A 23,128-nucleotide genomic window follows, 5' to 3' on the forward strand; every position below is an offset into this window, starting at 1 on the left:
ATGTTTTGGGGGTTTTAGCAACACCACAACTACCAGCTTCCAGTGGTGGATCCTCATATCGCCACCCTGTGGAGCACTTAAGTACTGCAGTACTCAGACGCCAAACAGCACTGCAGACTGCAGGGACAGAGGCAATGGGGAGGAGGGAGAGTCAGAAAAGAAGCTGTTCAACCAACACAGTACTGGGACGATGGACATGTCCTCTTGACATGGGATTTACATCAAATCATGTTTACCTTCATTTCCACCAAGTTTCATTAGGACAGAAATACATAATATATAAACATATGGCTACGTCTGGAAAATGTAAATACAATATTCATTAGAACAAACGCAGGTGCAGGAAATGTACCAGTTTTATTTTCAGTTCACACACCCATTCAATATGTATTATAAAGCTAAAGCCATTTAGAAACATTGAACCAGTGTTCCAAACTATGAAACAGTTGTCAGTTAACTTTCCCCCCTTCTTTATATTAAATACAGCTGCATTCAACACACAGTAATCAGACTAGCATATATTGGGCTGAAAAAGGCATTTTGGAGTTCAATACTGACAGAGGTTTGACAGAAATTGGTTTTGGAATTAAACCTCAGTAATTGTATCAATATCATACTGTACATTTAGCTGAATGTCTTGTCCATGTACAGTATTCATTCATTGCATATACAAATTGTCCTTCACACAAAAAGTATGTCTAAATTGTCAATGTATTATGTATTACCAGAAACTATAGAAAATAAACAATTAACATGAATGTTAAAATCCACTGTGGACATTTTATGGTCGTTTAACAAATGTTAGTTACTAGTATTTTATATTACGATGAGTACACAGATGGAGAGTGTGTATGAAGTATCAAAATAGATACCGTAATATATAGCTAGGTATTTTGATTTGGCATGGATTTCAAAATCTCATTTCACATTAGCACTGTAAATCCTATTTACTGTCTAATTAAATATATTTAATTCATAATTATCTGAGGTTGGTGTCTATATTGCTGACTTAGCGACAAGTCAAGGCACAAGCTACTTTAGTCTAGTGAAAAAGCCCATTTTAAAAGTGGTCCTAGGGTTGTCTTTCTCTGATAAGGAAAAATGTTAACAGGATACATTTGTAGAAGCTTAGCTAGTATCTAGTAGTCAGTCTGTTTGTCACATCATGCCAACTCCCTGTCACTCATTGGCTGCGTTCAGACAGGCAGACTTATTCTGATCTTTTTTTCACTAATTGAATCTTTGATCAATCAGATCAGATCCTTTGACAATACTTGGGCAAAAGATCAGAATTGGGCTCCCTATGTAAACGCATAAATGGAATTGGCAGGACCAGGCTAATTGTTTGGATGCTGCTCAACATGACAATGGCCTATTGGTCTAGTGGTTCCCAACCAGGGGTACTAGGACCCATGGGGGTACTTGAGAAGACCCATTACACCATAGGCTTACTGGTAAATGCACATGAGGGAGTACTTTAGTGGTCGTCCGGACAGAGCAGTCGGTGGTACGGTAACCCAAAAAGCTAGTCCATCTTAAATTCCACGTTCGTCTGGACAGACAGGAGCGAGTCCGCAGCACACCACAGGATTTCTACAAGTCATTAATCCTAACATGCGATTGTCTGACCTATATGTTAAGTCAGATCACCAAACAACGGTTTCTCCAATTCATAGAACACCATGTATTTTCATTACAGACGCAACTCACAATCCTGCCGTTTTGTACACAACTTTCCAATCTTGTTCTCCAGTTAAAATTATATTAATTCAATTGACCACTGAACCATGTCAAATATACATACATACGCCATTGTATACAAGCTGAATGAGTTTAGAGAATAGTCCTATAATGCCCCTTTGGTCAACGTTCATTAGCATGAAACAATGGTCTACACAAAGAACAGCTCAAAAGAAAACAGAAGTTACACAGGTTTAACAACAATCTGATATATATTTCATCTAATGTCGAATCAAGACTCCAGATTTAAATCAGAGTCAATCCAAACAAAATCAGGTGACACAAATATCTTTGTATTTTGGATGAAAGTAAAAAAATAAAAATAGAGACAAGGCTTTATTCTTCAGAATGGCACTTTGTATACTGAAATGATACATTTTCAGGGATTTATTTTTCACCGCAGTCCAATTCCCAACCCTACTTCTCAAAGTGTGTAAAGATTCACACCCCTTCATGGAATGGACAGGTGAGAACTCCCTGTACTCAATACACCAAAACAATGGGGGAGGGAACGAGTGTACACTTCAGGTATAGAGTCCCACAGCGTAGGTGTCATAACATCCATAGAACCTAGAGGCTAAACAAGGAAATGGTTCCAATCGTTTTCCCACCATTCATTTTTCCCATAGGGGATATTAGAAACAGTTAAAATAAGAGCTGTCTTTCGTCAAGGCTTACTCTGGTGTGGCATTTTGATAACCGTGAAAACCTCTCTCAGACAAGGTGACTTTTATCAATATAGTCAGCTCTATTTACTCTCAGATTATAAAATGCTAATTAGCATCAAAATAGACGACATTCAAGACCACAAATCCCTACCTACTCCTGCATGTAATCTCTAGCTGACACCTTTGCTAAGAGGTATTGTGGAAAAAGTACCCAATAGTCATACTTGGGCACAATTCTATATATCGTTTTTAACGGACAGCCAGGGGCACTCTCCAAACTTAGACATAATTTCCAAACAAACTATTTGTGTTTAGTGAGTCTGCCAGATCAGAGGCAGCAGGGATGACCTGGGATGTTTTCTTGATAAGTGTGTGAATTGGACAAATGTTCTATCCTGCTAAGCATTCAAAGTGTAATGAGTACTTTTGGGTGTCAGGGAAAATGTATGGAGTAAAAAGTACATTATTTTCTTTAGAAAAGCAGTGGAGTCAAATTAAAAGTTGTCAAAAATATAAAAAGTAAAGTACAGATACCCCAAAAACTACTTAAGTAGTACTTTAAAGTATTTGTACACCACCGGTCAATTTAAAACGTTCAAAAGACAGTTCACAGAATTGTCAATTTAAAGAAATGTAGCCAATTTTATTTATTAAATAAATTTAGCTAACAGATAAGAATCTCTGGATTAACTACCTTTGCCTCAATTTGGCAGTCTAGTCCAGCTCATCATGGCATTTGTAGTTCTTTATGATAGCAACTGATTAGCACTACATTTGGGGGGATTAAATAGAGGCGAATATATTGATAAGTCACTGTGTCCTAGAGAAATGTAACATTTATCTAAACCTCACACCAGGGTTAGCCTACATGAAAGACAGCCCTTATTTTAAGTGTTTCTAAAAATCCCCTATAGGAAAAATGAATGGTAGAAAAACAATTGGAACCATTTCCTTATTTGACCGCTAGGTTTTATGGGTATTATGACTCATACTGTGGTGGTCTATAGGGGTAGAGAATGGGACAACAGTCTGACTGGTCTTACAGTATAAAGGAGAATGACTAGAAGGTTCATCATCATCACCGCCATCCTACTACAGGAGTAGAGATCACAAAAGCAGTGGAAGGAATTGTTTTTGCCACTCCGTGTCACTTAAATATAACCTGACAGTTTTGATTTAAAAGCTGCTTTTTTGAACAATAGATTTCTGTTAGATACAGAGTCCCAAATACAGACAAGAAAACCCCCTAAAATCACACTGTGTCCCAATCCTCCTGTCATACAGGTAAAAAATAAACATTTGGTTGATCTGTTTATTTCTTATGGCACGTACTGCCTTTGTCATTTTCTTGCCAACAAGGCACAAAGTCCACCAACTTACTGAAAAAACGTTATATGAAAGCCATCACTTTTTCCCCTCAATGTATCCCTTTCTAAATTCCAAACCAGCCCCTAGCTAGCCCCTACCTCCTAGGCACTCTTGTAGATAGGAGAGGATTGAGTAGAGTTGAACAATCTTCACCGTGCCATCCACAGGAGTTGGGAAGACAGGACAAACAGATCTGGAACATGGGGTGTATTCATTATGTCGGATTCCTTTGCAAAAGTTTTACAACGGAAAACGTTTATTTCAATTGGAAAACGTTTTGCAACAGAAACAAGAGTTTCTATTGGACACGTGCAGGTAGGTCCCTCCAAGTTTGGTTCCGTCTGCTCGGTTTGTTTCCGTTTAGTTGCTGCAGTAAACGGTTTCCTTTGCAAACGGAATCTGACTAATTAATACACCCCAGGCTAGGAGTTGATTTGGAATTCATCTTTTGTTGACACAAACCACAGATGAAGCTCCTTTCATTCGCCCGCTCACTCACAGGAACCAACCAGAGTGCTTGGCTCAGTCACAGGAACCAACCAGAGTGCTTGTTTCTCCAAATACTACTTGCCAAGCTCAGTTTGTAAGGCTGAAAGGTATGTTAACATAATAACAGTAAAAGGCAATTCATTTTTTGAAGAAAAAGGTACACGTTCTATACGTTTCAGTAACAGGGAATGACTATGTAAATACACAAGTATTAACATCCAGTCCTTTAAATTATGTAAACATATACATCTTTTGTTGAGGTCAGTACATTGATCCTCTTCATATTAAAACGTTACTGAAGCATGGAGCGGATGTTTTTTGGAGTGGACTCGTCATGCAGGTGTTTGGTGGTGAACCTGAAAGACAAAGTAGGATGAAGGCATAGGGCTGAAACACCTAGGTTGTTTTTAACCTTTATCAAAATAAGCCAATTTAATGAAGGTTTTTAAAAGATATACAGAAGTGCCTTGGGATTGTTTGCTGTATTGCCATGGGAGCAATCGAGAGAGTACCCTCTACCATTCAGTAATATTGGAAGCTAAGGAGCACTCCTACCACAACACCATTTAGAAATCATCTGGCATTTCAACTGAATAAGGTGAGACATCAGAGAAGTACTAAACTAAAGCGAGGATAGAGACTTACTTAAGGGCGTTCAGGAGACCTTCAACATTATCTGCTGGCTGTTCTTTGAGGACCTTTATGCATCCCTTCATCTGATGAAAAACAAAATGCACTTTTACTCTGGATACACATGTAAAACACTCAAACAGAAATTCACACACATTTTCCATTGGCATGACTTAGACAAAACAGCGGGATACACATGATGCTAACGTCAGGCTTTCAGTAGCCACTATGTATAGAAGATGTATTATAGAAGAATTATTATTCCATACGGGATGGGAATTTGTTTCCTGCTTTAACCAACTCCTCCGCACTGGGAGCCTTCTGTAACCTCCAGGTTACCTTCCCCTGTAAACAGCCCGGTACTATCAGTATAGGTGAGAGAGGAGGTTCTCACGTCTATCTTGGAGGACTTGTTGAAGGCTCCGTTGGGATGGACGTGGTCGTACAGGATGATGACTCCAACCATTACTCTCATACAGAACAGCAGCGTGTCCTCACTGTTGAACCGGCACGTGTAGTCTCTGGAGGGAGAGAGGGATACACACACACACGCCAGTTCACAGTACACGTTGAACAGTTGTTTATAGCGTGGCATTGATAAACAGACTCACTCTGGATATAGTCACTCTGCTAAATGTCTACAGGTAAAGTACATCAAGTCAACTCACGGTGTCTCCAGCATGACTTTACAGACACTGGCCATTGTACTGAGAACGTCAGTGGTGTTCTCCAGGGGTAATGTCTTGTTCTGGAGATATAACAAGGTAACAACACAAACCATCATCAGACTGAAGAAATGAGGGAACCAGACTTAACTTACAACACCCACCTGCTTCAAAATCTGACTGAACAGGGAGTAACACAACTGAACTCTAATAGACACTGCTGCTATTAACTTAACACAAATCTAACCATCAACTCTTTTCACAGAGCAGCTAACAATAAGAAGGAAGTCTCTTACCTCTGTTACGAAGTTTGTCGTAGCTGTGCTTAAGGTTTTCAGCATGGGCGTTGCCTCGGCGTAGAACAGTGACATTCTGTTGGCCATCTCATTGTTGACCTCTCTCTCTATATCCAACTAAAGACAAAACAGGAAGAGGGTCAACATCTGATCTGTCTTTAGCTTCAAGGCAGAGGAGGGTGGATGTCAACAGAGGACTGCTAACCAGGCCTTAGACAAGCTATTCTGTCACATTCAGACTAAAACAGACATGACTACGGTCACAAAATTCAGGTAACTTTCCAAAAATGACCAGGTTTTTCAGAAATCCCTGTTGGAAGATTGGTAAAGTTACATGATTTTTTGCAACCTTAGACCGACATAACAGTTCTCTCAGACTCACATTCATGTTGTTTATCCTGTTTCGGCTGATGGTCCTTCTGTAATAACTGAAGTCATTCTGGATGGCAGGAATTCTCATCTGAAAGATAAGAGGACATTCATTTCGTTCCAACAGACAACATGGGAAGTGTTATTTGTCAAGAGGGAATAAAATAGGTGCTAACTTTGCACTTGTGAACAGAAATTTACCGTTTGAAATTACGTGTGTGTGTGTGTGTGTGAGACTGACCTTGAGTTCGTCGAAGCGCAGGGTAAAGTGAAGGATCTCAGCAAACTGTTTGGCCAGAGCCTGCTCCTTCTCTAGGTGCTGGGTGGGGGTGTACGGGGGGCATGTCAGGGACTCCAGCAGGCTCTGAAGGGCCCTCTCTACAGGAGAAGAAACACAGTTAATACATTACAAACATGAGGTAAGTTTTAAACACGCCAGGCTCTCCAGCAGGCTATGGAGGGCCCTCTTCAAACACCTGAAGAAGGAAAATGGTAAGGTTGTAAAAAAATAAAAACATGTTTCATGTCTCTTCATGTTTCATGATTGGCTTTTGATAGCAATTAAAATGTCATCCCCCGCCACGCTAAGTGCTTCTTCGTGGAAGGATAAAGGTTGGACTTACCTAGTCTCAGCGAGAAGCTGTACAACTTTTTGAGTCGTATGACTAAGGGACAGACTGAGTTCCAGGCTCTCTCCTGTAGGATCATGTCATTGGGGTTCTGAATGGCCTGGGCGGAAACAATGACAGACGCCATGGTTAAATGTACATCATCTATATGGAATTTAAAAAAATTGAGTAATGAAAACCATTCTGAGATGTCTGGTATGAAATCATCAATTGAGCTTTACATTTATAGGTTTGTTTGAGTGGGTGTGAATATGCATAGCCTGTGCCTACGACTGTGTATGTGTGTAAGCATATCCAGTAGATATGCATACCTCTCGTATCTCCTGTCCGGCTCCCTTGTAGGCCTGTAGGCCAGAGAGGATGCTCTCAGAGTCCTGGAGCACCGCGTTCACCTGGTTCCATACATCTCTCTCACAGTCGGTGGGCTGTGCATCTGACACACACCACAACAACAGTTAGCCTGGCTAGCTAGCAGGCAGCATATAGACAACACAACAGTTAGCCTGGCTAGCTAGCAGGCAGCATATAGACAACACAACAGTTAGCCTGGCTAGCTAGCAGGCAGCATATAGACAACACAACAACACTGTACTGGAGTGGACATTAAACTCATACACATTCTGACAATTTGGTTTTCAATGATTATGTGATACAAACAGTCCTTTAACAGGAATTGGGAACTATGTGTATGCCTTTATTTGATTGTCAAAAACCAACCATGCATGTATGAATAGGGCGTTTTCTAACACAGTAATACCATTTATAATGCTTAGAATAGAATCTCAGCAACGAATAGCATGATACAAAGACGTGCTTCTACACCTGCATTGCTTGCTGTTTGGGTTTTTAGGCTGAGTTTCTGTACAGCACTTTGAGATATCAGCTGATGTACGAAGGGCTATATAAATAAATGTTATTTTATTTGATACAATATACTTTAGGGAGGGAATTGCATGACAAACATGAATATCTCTGGTTCAAAGATAATCTAAGAACGAGGAGACAGGGAAAGGCTACTCTGTGGTAAACAGAAGAGCAGCATGGGATCTGCCAGTACAATAACAGCACGACCTGCTGCTCCCTACAAGGCTACAGAAGGCAGCGGCTTATAGCTCTGCCCTTTAGATGGCAAGCTCTTAATCATACTCAAGGCATTTTCATATTAGAAGCTGCAGCAAACACACATACAGTCAGTCAGTAACCTACATTATTTCCCAACAGACTAAACTGTGGAGAGTAAATGCATTGTAAAACATTCTCTTTCTCTATGGTAGATAAACAAGAGATGGCGCTATGACAACAAGAGTAGGAATTAGGCTACTGCTAAGGAATATGCTTGGTGTGAGTGGAATAGGCTACTGCTAAGGAATATGCTTGGTGTGAGTGGAATAGGCTACTACTAAGGAATATGCTTGGTGTGAGTGGAATAGGCTACTGGTAAGGAATAGGCTTGGTGTGAGTAGAATAGGCTACTAAGGAATATGCTTGGTGTGAGTGGAATAGGCTACTACTAAGGAATATGCTTGGTGTGAGTGGAATAGGCTACTGCTAAGGAATATGCTTGGTGTGAGTAGAATAGGCTACTGCTAAGGAATAGGCTTGGCGTGAGTAGAATAGGCTACTACTAAGGAATATGCTTGGTGTGAGTGGAATAGGCTACTACTAAGGAATATGCTTGGTGTGAGTGGAATAGGCTACTGCTAAGGAATATGCTTGGTGTGAGTAGAATAGGCTACTACTAAGGAATATGCTTGGTGTGAGTGGAATAGGCTACTACTAAGGAATATGCTTGGTGTGAGTGGAATAGGCTACTGCTAAGGAATATGCTTGGTGTGAGTGGAATAGGCTACTACTAAGGAATATGCTTGGTGTGAGTGGAATAGGCTACTGCTAAGGAATATGCTTGGTGTGAGTGGAATAGGCTACTACTAAGGAATATGCTTGGTGTGAGTGGAATAGGCTACTGCTAAGGAATATGCTTGGTGTGAGTGGAATAGGCTACTACTAAGGAATATGCTTGGTGTGAGTGGAATAGGCTACTGCTAAGGAATATGCTTGGTGTGAGTGGAATAGGCTACTACTAAGGAATATGCTTGGTGTGAGTGGAATAGGCTACTACTAAGGAATATGCTTGGTGTGAGTGGAATAGGCTACTGGTAAGGAATAGGCTTGGTGTGAGTGGAATAGGCTACTGCTAAGGAATATGCTTGGTGTGAGTGGAATAGGCTACTGCTAAGGAATATGCTTGGTGTGAGTGGAATAGGCTACTACTAAGGAATATTCTTGGTGTGAGTGGAATAGGCTACTACTAAGGAATATGCTTGGTGTGAGTAGAATAGGCTACTGCTAAGGAATATGCTTGGTGTGAGTGGAATAGGCTACTGCTAAGGAATATGCTTGGTGTGAGTAGAATAGGCTACTACTAAGGAATATGCTTGGTGTGAGTGGAATAGGCTACTACTAAGGAATATGCTTGGTGTGAGTGGAATAGGCTACTGCTAAGGAATATGCTTGGTGTGAGTGGAATAGGCTACTACTAAGGAATATGCTTGGTGTGAGTGGAATAGGCTACTGCTAAGGAATATGCTTGGTGTGAGTGGAATAGGCTACTACTAAGGAATATGCTTGGTGTGAGTGGAATAGGCTACTGCTAAGGAATATGCTTGGTGTGAGTGGAATAGGCTACTACTAAGGAATATGCTTGGTGTGAGTGGAATAGGCTACTGCTAAGGAATATGCTTGGTGTGAGTGGAATAGGCTACTACTAAGGAATATGCTTGGTGTGAGTGGAATAGGCTACTGCTAAGGAATAGGCTACCACTAAGGAATATGCTTGGCGTGAGTGGAATAGGCTACTACTAAGGAATATGCTTGGTGTGAGTGGAATAGGCTACTACTAAGGAATATGCTTGGTGTGAGTGGAATAGGCTACTACTAAGGAATATGCTTGGTGTGAGTGGAATAGGCTACTGCTAAGGAATATGCTTGGTGTGAGTGGAATAGGCTACTACTAAGGAATATGCTTGGTGTGAGTGGAATAGGCTACTACTAAGGAATATGCTTGGTGTGAGTGGAATAGGCTACTACTAAGGAATATGCTTGGTGTGAGTGGAATAGGCTACTACTAAGGAATATGCTTGGTGTGAGTGGAATAGGCTACTGCTAAGGAATATGCTTGGCGTGAGTGGAATAGGCTACTGCTAAGGAATATGCTTGGCGTGAGTGGAATAGGCTACTGCTAAGGAATAGGCTACTGCTAAGGAATATGCTTGGTGTGAGTGGAATAGGCTACTACTAAGGAATATGCTTGGTGTGAGTGGAATAGGCTACTACTAAGGAATATGCTTGGTGTGAGTGGAATAGGCTACTACTAAGGAATATGCTTGGTGTGAGTGGAATAGGCTACTGCTAAGGAATATGCTTGGCGTGAGTGGAATAGGCTACTGCTAAGGAATAGGCTACTGCTAAGGAATATGCTTGGTGTGAGTGGAATAGGCTACTACTAAGGAATATGCTTGGTGTGAGTGGAATAGGCTACTGCTAAGGAATATGCTTGGTGTGAGTAGAATAGGCTACTACTAAGGAATATGCTTGGTGTGAGTGGAATAGGCTACTACTAAGGAATATGCTTGGTGTGAGTGGAATAGGCTACTACTAAGGAATATGCTTGGTGTGAGTGGAATAGGCTACTGCTAAGGAATATGCTTGGTGTGAGTGGAATATGCTACTACTAAGGAATAGGCTTGGCGTGAGTAGAATAGGCTACTACTAAGGAATATGCTTGGTGTGAGTAGAATAGGCTACTACTAAGGAATATGCTTGGTGTGAGTGGAATAGGCTACTGCTAAGGAATATGCTTGGTGTGAGTGGAATAGGCTACTACTAAGGAATATGCTTGGTGTGAGTGGAATATGCTACTACTAAGGAATAGGCTTGGCGTGAGTAGAATAGGCTACTACTAAGGAATAGGCTACTGCTAAGGAATATGCTTGGTGTGAGTGGAATAGGCTACTACTAAGGAATATGCTTGGTGTGAGTGGAATAGGCTACTGCTAAGGAATAGGCTACCACTAAGGAATATGCTTGGCGTGAGTGGAATAGGCTACTACTAAGGAATATGCTTGGTGTGAGTGGAATAGGCTACTACTAAGGAATATGCTTGGTGTGAGTGGAATAGGCTACTACTAAGGAATATGCTTGGTGTGAGTGGAATAGGCTACTGCTAAGGAATAGGCTACCACTAAGGAATATGCTTGGCGTGAGTGGAATAGGCTACTACTAAGGAATATGCTTGGTGTGAGTGGAATAGGCTACTACTAAGGAATATGCTTGGTGTGAGTGGAATAGGCTACTACTAAGGAATATGCTTGGTGTGAGTGGAATAGGCTACTGCTAAGGAATATGCTTGGTGTGAGTGGAATAGGCTACTACTAAGGAATATGCTTGGTGTGAGTGGAATAGGCTACTACTAAGGAATATGCTTGGTGTGAGTGGAATAGGCTACTACTAAGGAATATGCTTGGTGTGAGTGGAATAGGCTACTACTAAGGAATATGCTTGGTGTGAGTGGAATAGGCTACTGCTAAGGAATATGCTTGGCGTGAGTGGAATAGGCTACTGCTAAGGAATATGCTTGGCGTGAGTGGAATAGGCTACTGCTAAGGAATAGGCTACTGCTAAGGAATATGCTTGGTGTGAGTGGAATAGGCTACTACTAAGGAATATGCTTGGTGTGAGTGGAATAGGCTACTACTAAGGAATATGCTTGGTGTGAGTGGAATAGGCTACTACTAAGGAATATGCTTGGTGTGAGTGGAATAGGCTACTGCTAAGGAATATGCTTGGCGTGAGTGGAATAGGCTACTGCTAAGGAATAGGCTACTGCTAAGGAATATGCTTGGTGTGAGTGGAATAGGCTACTACTAAGGAATATGCTTGGTGTGAGTGGAATAGGCTACTGCTAAGGAATATGCTTGGTGTGAGTAGAATAGGCTACTACTAAGGAATATGCTTGGTGTGAGTGGAATAGGCTACTACTAAGGAATATGCTTGGTGTGAGTGGAATAGGCTACTACTAAGGAATATGCTTGGTGTGAGTGGAATAGGCTACTGCTAAGGAATATGCTTGGTGTGAGTGGAATATGCTACTACTAAGGAATAGGCTTGGCGTGAGTAGAATAGGCTACTACTAAGGAATATGCTTGGTGTGAGTAGAATAGGCTACTACTAAGGAATATGCTTGGTGTGAGTGGAATAGGCTACTGCTAAGGAATATGCTTGGTGTGAGTGGAATAGGCTACTACTAAGGAATATGCTTGGTGTGAGTGGAATATGCTACTACTAAGGAATAGGCTTGGCGTGAGTAGAATAGGCTACTACTAAGGAATAGGCTACTGCTAAGGAATATGCTTGGTGTGAGTGGAATAGGCTACTACTAAGGAATATGCTTGGTGTGAGTGGAATAGGCTACTGCTAAGGAATAGGCTACCACTAAGGAATATGCTTGGCGTGAGTGGAATAGGCTACTACTAAGGAATATGCTTGGTGTGAGTGGAATAGGCTACTACTAAGGAATATGCTTGGTGTGAGTGGAATAGGCTACTACTAAGGAATATGCTTGGTGTGAGTGGAATAGGCTACTGCTAAGGAATATGCTTGGTGTGAGTGGAATAGGCTACTACTAAGGAATATGCTTGGTGTGAGTGGAATAGGCTACTACTAAGGAATATGCTTGGTGTGAGTGGAATAGGCTACTACTAAGGAATATGCTTGGTGTGAGTGGAATAGGCTACTACTAAGGAATATGCTTGGTGTGAGTGGAATAGGCTACTGCTAAGGAATATGCTTGGCGTGAGTGGAATAGGCTACTGCTAAGGAATATGCTTGGCGTGAGTGGAATAGGCTACTGCTAAGGAATAGGCTACTGCTAAGGAATATGCTTGGTGTGAGTGGAATAGGCTACTACTAAGGAATATGCTTGGTGTGAGTGGAATAGGCTACTACTAAGGAATATGCTTGGTGTGAGTGGAATAGGCTACTACTAAGGAATATGCTTGGTGTGAGTGGAATAGGCTACTGCTAAGGAATATGCTTGGCGTGAGTGGAATAGGCTACTGCTAAGGAATAGGCTACTGCTAAGGAATATGCTTGGTGTGAGTGGAATAGGCTACTACTAAGGAATATGCTTGGTGTGAGTGGAATAGGCTACTGCTAAGGAATATGCTTGGTGTGAGTAGAATAGGCTACTACTAAGGAATATGCTTGGTGTGAGTGGAATAGGCTACTACTAAGGAATATGCTTGGTGTGAGTGGAATAGGCTACTACTAAGGAATATGCTTGGTGTGAGTGGAATAGGCTACTGCTAAGGAATATGCTTGGTGTGAGTGGAATATGCTACTACTAAGGAATAGGCTTGGCGTGAGTAGAATAGGCTACTACTAAGGAATATGCTTGGTGTGAGTAGAATAGGCTACTACTAAGGAATATGCTTGGTGTGAGTGGAATAGGCTACTGCTAAGGAATATGCTTGGTGTGAGTGGAATAGGCTACTACTAAGGAATATGCTTGGTGTGAGTGGAATATGCTACTACTAAGGAATAGGCTTGGCGTGAGTAGAATAGGCTACTACTAAGGAATAGGCTACTGCTAAGGAATATGCTTGGTGTGAGTAGAATAGGCTACTACTAAGGAATATGCTTGGTGTGAGTAGAATAGGCTACTACTAAGGAATATGCTTGGTGTGAGTGGAATAGGCTACTGCTAAGGAATATGCTTGGTGTGAGTGGAATAGGCTACTACTAAGGAATATGCTTGGTGTGAGTGGAATAGGCTACTGCTAAGGAATATGCTTGGTGTGAGTGGAATAGGCTACTACTAAGGAATATGCTTGGTGTGAGTGGAATAGGCTACTGCTAAGGAATAGGCTACCACTAAGGAATATGCTTGGCGTGAGTGGAATAGGCTACTACTAAGGAATATGCTTGGTGTGAGTGGAATAGGCTACTACTAAGGAATATGCTTGGTGTGAGTGGAATAGGCTACTACTAAGGAATATGCTTGGTGTGAGTGGAATAGGCTACTACTAAGGAATATGCTTGGTGTGAGTGGAATAGGCTACTACTAAGGAATATGCTTGGTGTGAGTGGAATAGGCTACTACTAAGGAATATGCTTGGTGTGAGTGGAATAGGCTACTGCTAAGGAATATGCTTGGTGTGAGTGGAATAGGCTACTACTAAGGAATATGCTTGGTGTGAGTGGAATAGGCTACTACTAAGGAATATGCTTGGTGTGAGTGGAATAGGCTACTACTAAGGAATATGCTTGGTGTGAGTGGAATAGGCTACTGCTAAGGAATATGCTTGGCGTGAGTGGAATAGGCTACTGCTAAGGAATATGCTTGGCGTGAGTGGAATAGGCTACTGCTAAGGAATAGGCTACTGCTAAGGAATATGCTTGGTGTGAGTGGAATAGGCTACTACTAAGGAATATGCTTGGTGTGAGTAGAATAGGCTACTACTAAGGAATATGCTTGGTGTGAGTGGAATAGGCTACTACTAAGGAATATGCTTGGTGTGAGTGGAATAGGCTACTGCTAAGGAATATGCTTGGCGTGAGTGGAATAGGCTACTGCTAAGGAATAGGCTACTGCTAAGGAATATGCTTGGTGTGAGTGGAATAGGCTACTACTAAGGAATATGCTTGGTGTGAGTGGAATAGGCTACTTCTAAGGAATATGCTTGGTGTGAGTAGAATAGGCTACTACTAAGGAATATGCTTGGTGTGAGTGGAATAGGCTACTACTAAGGAATATGCTTGGTGTGAGTGGAATAGGCTACTACTAAGGAATATGCTTGGTGTGAGTGGAATAGGCTACTGCTAAGGAATATGCTTGGTGTGAGTGGAATATGCTACTACTAAGGAATAGGCTTGGCGTGAGTAGAATAGGCTACTACTAAGGAATATGCTTGGTGTGAGTAGAATAGGCTACTACTAAGGAATATGCTTGGTGTGAGTGGAATAGGCTACTGCTAAGGAATATGCTTGGCGTGAGTAGAATAGGCTACTACTAAGGAATATGCTTGGTGTGAGTGGAATAGGCTACTACTAAGGAATATGCTTGGTGTGAGTGGAATAGGCTACTACTAAGGAATATGCTTGGTGTGAGTAGAATAGGCTACTACTAAGGAATAGGCTTGGCGTGAGTAGAATAGGCTACTGCTAAGGAATATGCTTGGTGTGAGTGGAATAGGCTACTGCTAAGGAATATGCTTGGTGTGAGTGGAATAGGCTACTACTAAGGAATATGCTTGGTGTGAGTGGAATAGGCTACCACTAAGGAATATGCTTGGTGTGAGTGGAATAGGCTACTGCTAAGGAATATGCTTGGTGTGAGTGGAATAGGCTACTACTAAGGAATATGCTTGGTGTGAGTAGAATAGGCTACTACTAAGGAATATGCTTGGTGTGAGTGGAATAGGCTACTACTAAGGAATATGCTTGGTGTGAGTGGAATAGGCTACTACTAAGGAATATGCTTGGTGTGAGTAGAATAGGCTACTACTAAGGAATATGCTTGGTGTGAGTGGAATAGGCTACTACTAAGGAATATGCTTGGTGTGAGTAGAATAGGCTACTACTAAGGAATATGCTACTGCTAAGGAATATGCTTGGCGCGAGTGGAATAGGCTACTGCTAAGGAATATGCTTGGTGTGAGTGGAATAGGCTACTACTAAGGAATATGCTTGGTGTGAGTGGAATAGGCTACTACTAAGGAATATGCTTGGCGTGAGTGGAATAGGCTACTACTAAGGAATATGCTTGGTGTGAGTGGAATAGGCTACTACTAAGGAATATGCTTGGTGTGAGTGGAATAGGCTACTGCTAAGGAATATGCTTGGTGTGAGTGGAATAGGCTACTGCTAAGGAATATGCTTGGCGTGAGTAGAATAGGCTACTACTAAGGAATATGCTTGGTGTGAGTGGAATAGGCTACTGCTAAGGAATATGCTTGGTGTGAGTAGAATAGGCTACTGCTAAGGAATATGCTTGGTGTGAGTGGAATAGGCTACTGCTAAGGAATATGCTTGGCGTGAGTGGAATAGGCTACTACTAAGGAATATGCTTGGTGTGAGTGGAATAGGCTACTACTAAGGAATATGCTTGGTGTGAGTAGAATAGGCTACTACTAAGGAATATGCTTGGTGTGAGTAGAATAGGCTACTAATAAGGAATATGCTTGGTGTGAGTGGAATAGGCTACTACTAAGGAATAGGCTACTGCTAAGGAATATGCTTGGTGTGAGTGGAATAGGCTACTGCTAAGGAATATGCTTGGTGTGAGTGGAATAGGCTACTACTAAGGAATATGCTTGGTGTGAGTAGAATAGGCTACTACTAAGGAATATGCTTGGTGTGAGTGGAATAGGCTACTGCTAAGGAATATGCTTGGCGTGAGTGGAATAGGCTACTACTAAGGAATAGGCTACTACTAAGGAATATGCTTGGTGTGAGTAGAATAGGCTACTACTAAGGAATAGGCTACTACTAAGGAATATGCTTGGTGTGAGTGGAATAGGCTACTACTAAGGAATAGGCTACTGCTAAGGAATATGCTTGGCGTGAGTGGAATAGGCTACTACTAAGGAATAGGCTACTACTAAGGAATATGCTTGGTGTGAGTGGAATAGGCTACTACTAAGGAATAGGCTACTACTAAGGAATATGCTTGGTGTGAGTAGAATAGGCTACTGCTAAGGAATATGCTTGGTGTGAGTAGAATAGGCTACTACTAAGGAATAGGCTACTACTAAGGAATATGCTTGGTGTGAGTAGAATAGGCTACTACTAAGGAATATGCTTGGTGTGAGTGGAATAGGCTACTACTAAGGAATATGCTTGGTGTGAGTGGAATAGGCTACCACTAAGGAATATGCTTGGTGTGAGTGGAATAGGCTACTGCTAAGGAATATGCTTGGTGTGAGTGGAATATGCTACTACTAAGGAATAGGCTTGGCGTGAGTAGAATAGGCTACTACTAAGGAATATGCTTGGTGTGAGTAGAATAGGCTACTACTAAGGAATATGCTTGGTGTGAGTGGAATAGGCTACTGCTAAGGAATATGCTTGGCGTGAGTAGAATAGGCTACTACTAAGGAATATGCTTGGTGTGAGTGGAATAGGCTACTACTAAGGAATATGCTTGGTGTGAGTGGAATAGGCTACTACTAAGGAATATGCTTGGTGTGAGTAGAATAGGCTACTACTAAGGAATAGGCTTGGCGTGAGTAGAATAGGCTACTACTAAGGAATATGCTTGGTGTGAGTGGAATAGGCTACTGCTAAGGAATATGCTTGGTGTGAGTGGAATAGGCTACTACTAAGGAATATGCTTGGTGTGAGTGGAATAGGCTACCACTAAGGAATATGCTTGGTGTGAGTGGAATAGGCTACTGCTAAGGAATATGCTTGGTGTGAGTGGAATAGGCTACTACTAAGGAATATGCTTGGTGTGAGTAGAATAGGCTACTACTAAGGAAAATGCTTGGTGTGAGTGGAATAGGCTACTACTAAGGAATATGCTTGGTGTGAGTGGAATAGGCTACTACTAAGGAATATGCTTGGTGTGAGTAGAATAGGCTACTACTAAGGAATATGCTTGGTGTGAGTGGAATAGGCTACTACTAAGGAATATGCTTGGTGTGAGTAGAATAGGCTACTACTAAGGAATATGCTACTGCTAAGGAATATGCTTGGCGCGAGTGGAATAGGCTACTGCTAAGGAATATGCTTGGTGTGAGTGGAATAGGCTACTACTAAGGAATATGCTTGGTGTGAGTGGAATAGGCTACTACTAAGGAATATGCTTGGCGTGAGTGGAATAGGCTACTACTAAGGAATATGCTTGGTGTGAGTGGAATAGGCTACTACTAAGGAATATGCTTGGTGTGAGTGGAATAGGCTACTGCTAAGGAATATGCTTGGTGTGAGTGGAATAGGCTACTACTAAGGAATAGGCTACTGCTAAGGAATATGCTTGGCGTGAGTAGAATAGGCTACTACTAAGGAATATGCTTGGTGTGAGTGGAATAGGCTACTGCTAAGGAATATGCTTGGTGTGAGTAGAATAGGCTACTGCTAAGGAATATGCTTGGTGTGAGTGGAATAGGCTACTGCTAAGGAATATGCTTGGCGTGAGTGGAATAGGCTACTACTAAGGAATATGCTTGGTGTGAGTGGAATAGGCTACTACTAAGGAATATGCTTGGTGTGAGTAGAATAGGCTACTACTAAGGAATATGCTTGGTGTGAGTAGAATAGGCTACTACTAAGGAATATGCTTGGTGTGAGTGGAATAGGCTACTACTAAGGAATAGGCTACTGCTAAGGAATATGCTTGGTGTGAGTGGAATAGGCTACTGCTAAGGAATATGCTTGGTGTGAGTGGAATAGGCTACTACTAAGGAATATGCTTGGTGTGAGTAGAATAGGCTACTACTAAGGAATATGCTTGGTGTGAGTGGAATAGGCTACTGCTAAGGAATATGCTTGGCGTGAGTGGAATAGGCTACTACTAAGGAATAGGCTACTACTAAGGAATATGCTTGGTGTGAGTAGAATAGGCTACTACTAAGGAATAGGCTACTACTAAGGAATATGCTTGGTGTGAGTGGAATAGGCTACTACTAAGGAATAGGCTACTGCTAAGGAATATGCTTGGCGTGAGTGGAATAGGCTACTACTAAGGAATAGGCTACTACTAAGGAATATGCTTGGTGTGAGTGGAATAGGCTACTACTAAGGAATAGGCTACTACTAAGGAATATGCTTGGTGTGAGTAGAATAGGCTACTGCTAAGGAATATGCTTGGTGTGAGTAGAATAGGCTACTACTAAGGAATAGGCTACTACTAAGGAATATGCTTGGTGTGAGTAGAATAGGCTACTACTAAGGAATATGCTTGGTGTGAGTGGAATAGGCTACTACTAAGGAATATGCTTGGTGTGAGTGGAATAGGCTACTGCTAAGGAATATGCTTGGCGTGAGTGGAATAGGCTACTGCTAAGGAATAGGCTACTGCTAAGGAATATGCTTGGTGTGAGTGGAATAGGCTACTGCTAAGGAATAGGCTACTGCTAAGGAATATGCTTGGTGTGAGTGGAATAGGCTACTACTAAGGAATAGGCTACTGCTAAGGAATAGGCTACTGCTAAGGAATATGCTTGGTGTGAGTGGAATAGGCTACTGCTAAGGAATATGCTTGGTGTGAGTAGAATAGGCTACTACTAAGGAATATGCTTGGTGTGAGTGGAATAGGCTACTACTAAGGAATATGCTTGGTGTGAGTGGAATAGGCTACTGCTAAGGAATATGCTTGGCGTGAGTGGAATAGGCTACTGCTAAGGAATAGGCTACTGCTAAGGAATATGCTTGGTGTGAGTGGAATAGGCTACTGCTAAGGAATAGGCTACTGCTAAGGAATATGCTTGGTGTGAGTGGAATAGGCTACTACTAAGGAATAGGCTACTGCTAAGGAATATGCTTGGTGTGAGTGGAATAGGCTACTACTAAGGAATATGCTTGGTGTGAGTGGAATAGGCTACTACTAAGGAATATGCTTGGTGTGAGTAGAATAGGCTACTGCTAAGGAATATGCTTGGTGTGAGTGGAATAGGCTACTGCTAAGGAATATGCTTGGTGTGAGTGGAATAGGCTACTACTAAGGAATATGCTTGGTGTGAGTGGAATAGGCTACTGGTAAGGAATAGGCTTGGTGTGAGTGGAATAGGCTACTACTAAGGAATATGCTTGGTGTGAGTAGAATAGGCTACTACTAAGGAATATGCTTGGTGTGAGTGGAATAGGCTACTACTAAGGAATATGCTTGGTGTGAGTGGAATAGGCTACTACTAAGGAATATGCTTGGTGTGAGTGGAATAGGCTACTACTAAGGAATATGCTTGGTGTGAGTGGAATAGGCTACTACTAAGGAATATGCTTGGTGTGAGTGGAATAGGCTACTGGTAAGGAATAGGCTTGGTGTGAGTTCTTCCCCCATGTATCTCTGTCATTTTTTAAGCCAAGAGTATATTTTATTATGTTAACAGTTCAGCTGCTGTCTCTAGCCTATATCACGTGTAGGAAGAGTTGCAAGGCAATGGACATCCAGCCGAGCCACATCCATATGTTACACGATTTACAATAACATGAAGCTATGGTTTACGATCACTATGTCAGCTCTAACTACATCTGGGCCTAGTTCTGCTTTCTACTCCAAGACAACTAAATCAGGAAAAGCAGAGCACTGAAAAGGTCAGGACATCATCAGGACATATTAAACGTCAAATAGGATAACATCAGTTTTAGGTTTTGTTTGTTGATAATGCATAATTTACTGCCATTAGACATGAGGTGCATGCAACAACAAAAACAAACTGCTTTAAAACAGATCTCTTGATTAGACGAGAGACAATAGGCAAGCAAGGGGCTGTTCTAGGAGCAGACTACAAAACATGCAGGTAGCTTAGTAACAGGGTCAGAATTAATTCCAGTTCAATTCAGCCAATGAAAAAATAATCCTAATTGAAAATAACTGTTACTTCTCAGTTGTGCAATTGGAAGCGTATTGAAATGGAACTGTTCCCAAACCCTGGTTAGTAAAGGAGCTCTACAGAAGTAAAGCTCTAGAGAAGGAAGAACACAGGCCAGGCAATAGCTGTGCTCACTTTCAAAGTCAAGGAAAAAGTTTGGTCCTTGCTCAAGTTCAGTGCAAGTGAGCACTTTTAACAGATTCCCCATTTGGTTTCTGAAAGAGAGGAAAGCCAGAGAAGAAAGAGAGAGAAAGAGGTGTGTTGTGTTAGAGATAGGTACAGGTAGAGGCAGACACAGCTTTATGTCCAGAGGGGACCCATAGATATAAACCACTTGCTGACTGACTGGGGGAAGCGTTTCATGCTTACACCTCCAGTCAAACTCCTGCACACTCCTCCTTCAGACTTACTTTCAAAGTCCAGGAAAAAATGTGGATAGTTCTCTATTTCCCTTGTAAGGACTTTTAGAAGATTACCCATTCCAGCAAACCTGATCAAAAATGATAAAAACAAAAATAAATACTTTTAGACACATTTAAATATATTCACAAATGCAATGTGTCAAATGATTCAAGAGTAGAAATAACATTCAAGGATTAAAAAGAGAATGCATTCATTTGTAATCCCCTTTGAATAGACTTCACAGTACATAGCACACCAACAAAAAGGTTATTTCAACTTGTTTCTCCCTTTTATAGGGACTTGGATAACCACAGTGACAATAATTGTGTAAAGTGACTACATCTCAGAGGCAGGACTGGTAATATTGGTTCCCTCACAGAGACACTCTTCTAAAGACCGCTGTCAAACATTCAGTCCACTAGCATTCTCCAACCCAGGGTTGCCCAAACTTTGTACTTGGGACAGGTTTTGGTTTTTGCCCTAGCACTACACAGCTGATTCAAATAAATCAACTAATCATCAAGCTTTGATAGTTTGCATGAGCTGTGACGTGCCCTGGGGTCCCAAGGACAGAGTTTGGGAACCCCTGCTATCACCAGCGTGTGGCAACGTTCCACTATTAGGTTCTCTCAGTGTGCGTGGCAACGTTCCAGTATTAACCGAGGGTGTCCTCTACACAACATCAAGATATAGGCCTAGTGATGTGATTTAGCTAGTTTAAATTGTGTGGTTAGGTGTTCATGGAATGCATGTACAAGGCCTGTGTAATGGAACAACAGTGGCTCCTCCATGTCTCACAGTGTGTGTGTGGCTGTGCATGTGTACTTAAAGGCCTAAGGAAATGAAACAGAGGGTAGAATAACATTCTGATCAAGTCTTTAGAAGATAAAGTCCTTTAAGATCCCAGAAAGGGCTAGTTAAGTCTTAAACGCCGGTTGAACTACTCTTTAAACCATTTCATTGGAGGCAACAAGACGGTAGTAATTTCCAGAGGATTGGCTACCTTAAGCAATGCTTAGCGGGTGGTCACTATAACACATAATTACACAGCGGCCTAGCTACATCAGAGGCTAGTGAACATGATTACTGCCTTAAGAGCGGGTGATCTGATGCAGTCCCTGCTGGACCAAACAGAACTGGGAGAGTAAATGAGTGCCAGATTTAGGGAGATGATCACAATTGGCCTATTGGCTGTGTGTCTACTTATGCCGGTGTTTTGATTGGTCCATAAGCTAAGGGTGTCAGTAAAACATATATAATTTTCTATATATATGATCATCACAGCACACGTCTCCCTCATCGCTTACGGTTAGATCTTTACAGTGATAGGCTAACACTTACACAGAATGCACCCCTACACTGCCTTCTGAACGTACTCACTCCCCTTGACATATTTCACATTTGGTTGTGTTGCAGCCCAAATTCAAAATTGGATATTGACAAACTGAAAACATGTTTCTTAATTTTTTTCAAATCTATGGAAAATGAAATACAGAAATGTGTTGTTTACATAAGTATTCACACCCTCGAGAGTCAATACTTTGTAGAAGCACCTTAAAAAGATTTGAGTCATCTTGGGTATGACTGGATCAGTTAATGAACATCTGGATTTGGGGATTTTTCAATGGGATTCAAATCTGGGTTTCGGCTTGGCCACTCAGACTTACACATTCTTGTTTTGAAGCTATTCCAGCAGTGATTTGGATGTATGCTTGGGGTCATTGCCCTGTTGGAACAGAAATCTTTGTTTGCACTCTGAAGCAGGTTCTCATCAAGGATTTGGCTTCATTCATTGTTCCCTCTATCCTTACCAGCCTCTACCTCCGAAAAGCATCCCCATACCATGATGCTGCCAACGCCATGCTTCATGGTAGGGATGGTATTAGATGGATGATGAGCTGTGCCTGGTTTTCTCCAGAATAGTGCTTCGCATTCAGGCCAAAGTTTGTCTCATCCGACCACAGAATCTTTCACATACTTTTTTTTAAAACTTGGGTGTGCTGTCGTGTGACTTTTTCTCAGGGGTGGCTTCCGTCTGGCCACGCGCCCATTAAGCCCAGATTGGTGAAGTGCTGTATAAAACCTTGTCCTTCTGGCAGGTTCTCCCATCTCAGCCAAGGAACTCTGTATTTCTGTCAGAGTGGTAATTGGGTTCTTGGTCAACTCCCTGACTAAGGTCCTTCTTGCCTGGTTGCTCAGTTTGGTCGGGCGCCCAGAGTCTGGGTCGTTCCATATTTTTTCAATTTCCCACTGTGCTCTTGGAAACTTTCATCACTTTGGAAA

General features: G+C 41.8%; 1 protein-coding gene across 16 annotated transcripts in view; it reads right to left on the reverse strand.

Annotated features, from left to right (window-relative positions):
• Nucleotides 1-338: 338 nt before the first annotated feature.
• The window catches only part of LOC110522500 (CYFIP-related Rac1 interactor A), a 55,941-nt gene continuing 33,151 nt past the window's right edge, over nucleotides 339-23,128 (reverse strand). For 5 of the 16 annotated variants that reach the window (XM_021600933.3, XM_021600934.3, XM_090233119.1 and 2 more), the window contains 10 exons: nucleotides 20,854-20,933; nucleotides 7,166-7,287; nucleotides 6,849-6,954; nucleotides 6,467-6,603; nucleotides 6,239-6,316; nucleotides 5,857-5,973; nucleotides 5,564-5,643; nucleotides 5,290-5,416; nucleotides 4,911-4,981; nucleotides 339-4,621 (listed from right to left, as the gene is read on the reverse strand). In XM_021600933.3, coding sequence (XP_021456608.1) covers nucleotides 4,558-4,621; nucleotides 4,911-4,981; nucleotides 5,290-5,416; nucleotides 5,564-5,643; nucleotides 5,857-5,973; nucleotides 6,239-6,316; nucleotides 6,467-6,603; nucleotides 6,849-6,954; nucleotides 7,166-7,287; nucleotides 20,854-20,923 — 972 coding nt within the window. In that variant the 5' untranslated portion in view covers nucleotides 20,924-20,933 and the 3' untranslated portion in view covers nucleotides 339-4,557. Of the gene's footprint in view, nucleotides 4,622-4,910; nucleotides 4,982-5,289; nucleotides 5,417-5,563; nucleotides 5,644-5,856; nucleotides 5,974-6,238; nucleotides 6,317-6,466; nucleotides 6,604-6,848; nucleotides 6,955-7,165; nucleotides 7,288-20,578; nucleotides 20,659-20,853; nucleotides 20,934-23,128 lie in introns of all 16 variants that reach the window. The other 11 variants (XM_021600931.3, XM_021600929.3, XM_036976117.2 and 8 more) reach the window with 3 other exon arrangements.

This window comes from Oncorhynchus mykiss, chromosome 4 (genome assembly GCF_057628025.1).
Source record: "Oncorhynchus mykiss isolate SJ-2025 chromosome 4, ASM5762802v1, whole genome shotgun sequence".
Classification (NCBI taxonomy): Eukaryota; Metazoa; Chordata; class Actinopteri; order Salmoniformes; family Salmonidae; genus Oncorhynchus; species Oncorhynchus mykiss.